General features: G+C 34.7%; 1 protein-coding gene across 9 annotated transcripts in view; it reads right to left on the bottom strand.

Moving 5' to 3' along the window:
* LOC135099897 (deoxynucleoside triphosphate triphosphohydrolase SAMHD1-like) overlaps nt 1–8,111 on the bottom strand; it is a 101,748-nt gene that overhangs the window by 93,359 nt on the left and 278 nt on the right. For 8 of the 9 annotated variants that reach the window (XM_064002562.1, XM_064002556.1, XM_064002561.1 and 5 more), the window contains exon 2: nt 2,831–2,972. In XM_064002562.1, coding sequence (XP_063858632.1) covers nt 2,831–2,952 — 122 coding nt within the window. In that variant the 5' untranslated portion in view covers nt 2,953–2,972. Of the gene's footprint in view, nt 1–2,830; nt 2,973–8,111 lie in introns of those variants that run through there. The other variant, XM_064002558.1, reaches the window with a different exon arrangement.

Raw genomic sequence — 8,111 nt, forward strand, 5'->3', positions numbered from 1 at the left:
GTCATGATAAGGTTTTGTATTAAAAAAAAAAGAGAGGAAAGCAGATGTGAAGATTATAAAAGTGAAAGATTTAATTATGGAAAGTCAAATTTTGAACAAATGAGGATATACTTTGGTGAAGCAGACTGAAGTACACTTATCACAGTAAGTAATGTGCAAAAGAAGTGGGAAGCTTTCATCAATATTTATGAAGACGGAGTGAAAAGATATGTACCAAAAATAGAGGCAAAGAGAAGGTATAACAATGACTGGTATAATAGAAGAAGTGAAATAGCTAGGGAGGAGAGGGAAACAGCACGGAATAGATGGCAGAGGAAAAATGTGCAGGAGCTATGGCAAAACTACACAATTACAAGAAATGAATATGTAAGGGTTATTAGAGAAGAAAGGAAAAATTATGAGAAAGATGTTATGGACAAATGCAAAGAGGAACCAAAACTATTCTTCAGATATGTGAACAGCAAAATTAAAAATAGAGAAAGAATAAGCAGACTGAAGGTGAATGGTCAAATGTGTGAGGATCCGGCTGAATTGGCAGAGATAATGAACAGGTTCAATCAGTATTCACAAAAGAGAAAACATTTGTGTGGCAGAGTGAGATGAGTGAGGAAATGGGTCTGGGGGAAATCCAAGTGACTGAAGAGGATGTCCAGAAACAGATGGAGGGACTAGATGTTTAGATGTGTCAGGATGGATACTAAAAGAGTGCAATCAGCAGTTGACATGGATAATACATAATATTATTGAGAGCTCCCTAATTGAAAGTAGAGTCCCAATTGAATGGAAGAGAGCCAACATAGTGCCAGTCTACAAAGGTGGTAGTAAAGAGGAGCCCTTAAACTATAGACCTGTGTCTCTAACAAGTGTGGTGTGCAAAATGCGTGAAAGATTGGTGAAGGATAAATGGATGCAGTACCTAGAAGGAAATGAAGTGATAATAAAGCAACAATTTGGATTTAGGAAAGGGAGATCGTGTGTTACAAACTTACTGAGTTTTTATTCTAGAGTGGTGGATATAATGCATGAAAGAGATGGATGGGCTGATTGTGTTTATTTAGACCTGAAGAAGGCCTTTGATAAAGTGCCACACAGGAAATTGCTGTGGAAGTTAAAGCATAATGGTGGGCTAAGGAGGGGCCTGCTGAGATGGATGGAAAATTTCTTGACAAAGAAATGAGAACAGGGGTAAAAGATCAAAAATCATCATGGAGGGAAGTCATAAGTGGAGTACCCAAAGGCTCAGTACTTGCACCAATCATGTTTGCAGTCTACATAAATGATATGACGGAGAGTGCGAACAACTACATGAGCCTTTTTGCGGATGATGCAAAGTTGCTGAAGAAAGTTGAGAGTGCAGAGGACTGTGGAACGTTACAAGAAGACCCGAACAAGATATCAGAGAGGAGTTATAGATGGCAAATGGAATTTAATTTAAAGAAGTGTAAAGTAATAGAATTTGGAAAAAGTACAAGAAGAGTAAAAGGAAATTATGTGTTGAATGGTGTAATAAGGTTGAGTGGAGCAGAAGAGGAAAAGGATCTCGGTGTTACAGTGACTGGGAACCTGATCCTGGAGAGACACATTAGCAAAATTACAGGAGAAACCTATGACTTGTTGAGAAGAATAAGGCAGGCCTTTGCACATATGGATGAAGAGATGGTCAGGAAGATGATCGTGTCATTGATAAGACCTAGACTAGAATATGCAGCAGCAATGTGGTCGCCATACAAGAAAAAGGATATAAGGAAGCTGGAGAGAGTTCAGAGAGCAGCTATGAAGATGGTACCAAGTATCAGGGACTTGTCATATGGAGAGACTGGAAAGGATACATCTACCAACATTGGAAAAGAGGAGAGAAAGGGGAGACTTGATTGCGATATATAAAGCATATGAGAGAGCAGAGGAGGTGGACTGGAGCGATTTAATGGTCTGAGATACATGGGACACTAGAGGACATGGAAAGAGGCTAAAGAGAAGTGCTTGTAGAAGAGACGTCAAAAAGTATAGTTTCCCATATAGAAGTATTGATGTATGAAACAGCCTGGATGAGGAGATAGTAAATGCAGAAAATATACATCGATTCAAGGCTAAGTTGGATATTAAAAGATATGGAGATTGGACAGCACGAGCATAGCTCTTTTCCCATAAAGCACAACTAGGTAAATACAACTAGGTAAATACACATTTTGTGCTTCACCCACCAATACTGTGTCTGGGAACAGATTAATAATCCATTTTACATTGATTCTTATGTGGAAAATAGTTTGTTCCCAAACATTTCAGATTTCGAAGAGCATTCAGGAATTAATTAAGTTGGAGAATCAAGCTTCCACTGTATTTGAAATCAAGTTAAACTTTGGTTGAGAACCAAATTATGGTATGGCAACCAGAGCAATTATGAATTCAAAATTTTGTTCAAAAACCGATTTGTTCAAAAAGGGAGGTGTTTGGTAACCAAGGCTCTACTGTGCATATATATATATATATATATATATATATATATATATATATATATATATATATATATATATATATATATATATATATATATATATATATATATATATATATATATATATATATATATATATATATATATATATATATATATATATATATATATATCAGTATCTAATTAAAGTAAAATGGAGAGAGAGAGAGAGAGAGAGAGAGAGAGAGAGAGAGAGAGAGAGAGAGAGAGAGAGAGAGAGAGAGAGAGAGAGAGGAATTATTTACTTTGATATGCAGTCAATTTTTCTTGAAAATCATCATTGATTTTCCAAGAATTTAATCAGACAATTCATTATATAGTAAACTGTAGTGTCATTACCTGAGCCTCTGGAACTGTGGCGTGTCAATAACTTTGACACACAAAGGGTGAAGCGTTATGGCACCATGCACAGCATCTTGAAATGTTTTCACATGCATCCTCCACTGACTTGGCTCCATCATATATTACTTTCACTCTTGTTCTGAAAAATACATTTAATATTAGTATATTGTAAAATAACTAAAGTCAGTACTCAAGATTTTCTTGTTGCTTGTGGGAGCCATGGCATCTTCAAAGATTTGATATGGAGACCTATGCTATATTTGACATTCTCAAAGTGAAAATAGATCATGATTGTTCTTCTTTAATATAAGAAATAATGCAAATCACTCCATAACTAGTGTATAAAAATTTACAAAATCTAATTGCATTTTTATAGATATGTTTGGATATTTGTATACAAAGATGAGTCTCAATTTACAAACATCTAATTTACAAATTTTGAAGTTATGAATAATAATATAATATCCTCTTTTATCATTGCTAAGAAAGGCAAAGTTCACACTTTTTGATCAAATTAAAAAAAATAAATAAAAGTAAGCAAAAAATATTGCACAGAAAACTGAACAATACAATAATGAATTCACTACTCACTAAGAATGTTTTAAAGAATGTAATATTGACAGAAAAGATCTACTATTACAAGAAAGAAAAGCTAAATATTTCAGGACACACAAAATAAATCAAGAAAGGAAAGATGCTTGAATACTATAAGAAGTACAACTTTCCACATAGAAGTGTAGATATCAAGAATAAAATAAATCATGGAAGAGTACATAAAGTGAAGGAAAAAGAAATGAAGGTATGCAGGCTGGACCATATTAGTGAAACTCAGATCCTGTATAGTACTATAATAGTCTGCTTATTGAGGGCTGAGCTGAATAAGCTTGGTGGGTCTACATGAATTCATTAACCAAGTACTGATAGACTGGAATATATTCACAAGTCAATGACTTAAAGCCTACCATAAGAAATAAGGGATAAAAAGAAAATGTATTAATGCATTGTTGTATGTATAGTATGAGAGTTGAACAGCACTTATACCACTTGTCCACCACACTGGTACACACCACTTCCTCAAAATTTGCTTTTGTTAATTTGTAAAATAATAAATTGGCTGAGAGGCTTTTACTGGGGGAGTGAACTTCTTTTAGGACATTCACAGAAAAGCAAATCCAGCAGCTCCATTTAGATCAACTTCTAATGTTTTAGTTTCCTCTTACTGAAACACCTCCTTTAATCTCCTATTTCAAACATAATTTTTCTTTGTCCTCTCTAAGACTTCATTTTCTTTCTTTCCCCTCTGAGATTATGGGTCAAATCTCTAGACCCTTCATATCCTGAGATTCAAATTTTTCTGATCCACTTAGGACACAGCTATCAATCAGTGTGCCAAACAGTACAGTGCAGCCAATCTTCACATCTTATTTGAATATGTAGTGCATTGCTACAAGTTAATTTCCAAACTTTTGAGCCCAAAATAGAAGGAACACAAAACTAGGGCTGCCAAGAATTAAATGTCATTACTGGGGACATGACTCAGGTCCATGGGACCCTTGTGACTCCTTCCTCTTCCTGAAAATGAACTGCAGCTGAAGGGGTGACATTTTGACCACACAAAGAAGATTTAGCGAAAATTGCATAGGGTACTTAACACACATTAAGAATAAAACTTCCAAAATGCATTTCAGCAGTGGCAATGTCAATGGGAGCACTGTATCAGTTCAAAGGAACTATTTTGAAGGGAAATGGTACCCAAACTTAAATAAAAAAAAAAAAAAACATTACTGCCTTACATATAGGACTAATCTCAAGTATTTGACACTACCTTGTACTATGTGTACTGTAAACACTATCAATAGCAATGGTGTATCTTCAGGATGGGGATTTATTTTTTTCAATAACCAGGGATTTTGATATAAATCAAATCTGAAAGATATGAAGAACAGGTAGTTTATTTAAAGGGAAAAAACTGAATTTTGTTAAAAACTGACTTCTGAAAATACAGTCGTAACACAAGTTTCTGTGGATATTGCTAGAGGTGAAAGTACATACAAGATGTTCTAATTAAAAATGTTCAATGGACATATGCATTTTGAGCCCTTCTTCAGCCATGTTATGAAGTTTAAGTATGGCTGGGTGACAGATACAACTGCCAGGCTTGGCAGGCATCCATGGCAGGATGTGTTGACACAGGATGTCCCTTGGTGAGACTATGAGTTATTCAATCATGATTTCTACAAGTTTTAGAGATTTATTGTATAACATAATGAGATAAATGGTATTACTAGACCTGCAATTTACTGATAAAAATTACAGGATAGTATGACCGTAACAACATATAAAATTATACTCTACATGGCACTATGTCTGCCCAAATAGGGAGTGGGGAGGAGCAAGACTAACATTAAATCAGCAGATTGCCAGCCAATCACTTGCAGTTTCCCACAGAGACAGTGATAGTGAATATGTTTAGACTGCATTGCATAATTGAGAGAGAGAGAGAGAGAGAGAGAGAGAGAGAGAGAGAGAGAGAGAGAGAGAGAGAGAGAGAGAGAGAGAGAGAGAGAGAGAGAGAGAGAGAGAGAGAGAGAGAGAGAGAGAGAGAGAGAGAGAGAGAGAGAGAGACACTGTCAGTGCCACATACACAGTAATATGGAGTATGTGGACATGATGTTTTTCCATTATAGATACCCTTCTGGCCCTGTCATCCAGCCATACTTGAATTTCATAACACAGCTAAAAAAAGGTTCCAAAAATACCTATGGGCATAAAATGTTTTCTAATTAGAATAATCTGTACTTTCACCTCTATCAGTGTCAGCAGAAACTTGTGTTACAGTCTGCACTTATCTAACATGGACCTGAAATTATCTGAGTATAATTTTTAAGCTTGCAACTGATACTATGAATTAGTTCCAGTGGTCAACTGTTATACTACAGAGAAATATTTTACATCATCACAGATCAAAAGTAGTTGTTAATATTGGTATCACAATCAGAATTACAGACTAAATAAAATCTTTAATATTCATGTAGACCAGAAATAGATTTTTTTATACTGGAAACATAGATCAAAAGCAAATATTTGATATCAGAATTACATAATGAAAGTAGATGTTTAGTATTAAAATAAAAATTTAAAGTAAATATTCACTATTGGCAATACCGTACATAGAAAATACATAGGTATTAGAAAGATGTGCCAGTGAACAGATCTGTCTTGCACACTTGGAAGTGAGATTCCCTGACTGATTGTATTATGTTAATATATTGATTAATATTAATAATACTTCATACTGATATATTGATAATCAACAGACCAAAATCAATATTAAATCATTCACATCAATAAATTATTAGATTAATCTAACAAGTATAATCCAGTGTTCTGATTCGCACAGTTACAAGCAAGGGTCCCATTTTGTCTTCAAACATGGGGAGAAATACATGGGCCTCTTTTAGGTTAGGGGGTGAGGGACATGCTCCGCCGAACAAGGTATCATTTGTCCCCACACTTTTCTGTTCAATTGTGCTCTACTATGACTTTCTCTTAAACCAAATTAGAAATATATCAAATGTACAATATAAATTATAACTTAATGATAAATTTGGAAACTTTAGGTACATGTATAGATATTATTTTTGCATACTTTTCAAATGCCTCTGAATATTTTTCCCTATTGATGAGTGTGGGTAGGGCTGCCAGGTCTGTTGTTCGAAGGAAAAATCTGTCTTTTTTTCAAGATCTGGTTTTCTTATATATATATATATATATATATATATATATATATATATATATATATATATATATATATATATATATATATATATATATATATATATATAAGAAAACCAGATCTTGAAAAAAGACAGATGTAGTTGTTCATCCCCTCAAGGTAGAACAGTCAGCAACACACTATCTTATAAGCAGTGTATTGATAGTGAAGCTCTCTAGCAACTGGTGGAGCATTTTTGTTATGTAATGAAAACAAGATAAAAGCCTACATCCTGAAGGGCCAGTCTATCTTTTGACTGCAACTTTACTTATGCTGAGCTGATCCTCCCAGCAAGTCTTGGTTATGGCTGGTAAGAGGGATAAGGATATGATGTGATGTGGACATTGCTTAGGGTGACTCCATTCCAAATTTCAGTACCAGTGTTTTCCCTTCTACTTGTGGCATGAATATAGGCAATGATTGCTCTGTGCTATCTTGACTCTCATAAGTATTCTGGGCTTCCATAAAGGGTCTTTCAGAACATTTCTGATTTTTCTAAATGCGGTATCTCTTGTCATCTTAATCATAACTTTAACACACCTACCACTGATAACAAAAGAGTTAAACCAACTGTTTACATTTTCAAGGCACTGAGCTGTTAAATAACAAAGTTATCTGATGAAATTAGTGACTTGAAGTTAAATAAATCTGCTGCAATGTAAACAGACCTGGAATGAACAGAAATCTCTCAGACAATGTTTTGTCTTACTGTCTTACCTCCCTCTTCAAAAAGTATAAGTTCAGTGTGATTAATTCTACCCTAAAATCTAACTATAGTATAAAGAAAATCTTAACTTCATTCAATCAAGGTTACACTTTTCCACTCTTATATCTAGAAGAAAAGTGGACAGACCTAGAGTCAATCCTCTTATAGCCAATTGAGGCCTTATAGATTATCCTTATATTATGGCTGATGCTTTCATTGAAGCTTTTGCATTTGTATTTGTGGTTGAGGTATCTCTTAATCCTTTCCACATTAGATACCAGGTTACTGTATCCTCACATCTGTCAAAATATCTCTATCTGAAGTTAAATTCTACCTGAAATCTCTAAATGTTGGCAATGCTAAGAGCCTTGATAATCTTCAACCAAAATGAAGCTGCAAAGCCAATATAGATTACCTGAAATCTATGAGAACTTGATGATAAACATTGACTTAACAGAATCATATAATGGTGTATAGCATATACACTTAACTTAGTCTATTTTATAACATTTGACTTTTCAAGGTAACAACACACACACATGGCAGTTCGCCTCGCTCATCCGAAAACCCTGCACTACCACATGCCCCCAAGCTTGTTGGGGGATAGGGGGATTATGGTGTAATTCTAAAAATTTACCCCCAGAAAAAAAAAAAAAGGGGGCAAATTTAGATACCGTAACCCACGAAGCAGGGAAAGGTGAAATACACCAGAAAAGTCAAACCATCCTGTAGTCATAGCTGTGACTACTTACTTAACAACAGGTATCTACAAGTTTACCATTCTAACGCTTATGGTA

This window comes from Scylla paramamosain, chromosome 4, assembly GCF_035594125.1.
Source record: "Scylla paramamosain isolate STU-SP2022 chromosome 4, ASM3559412v1, whole genome shotgun sequence".
Classification (NCBI taxonomy): domain Eukaryota; kingdom Metazoa; phylum Arthropoda; class Malacostraca; order Decapoda; family Portunidae; genus Scylla; species Scylla paramamosain.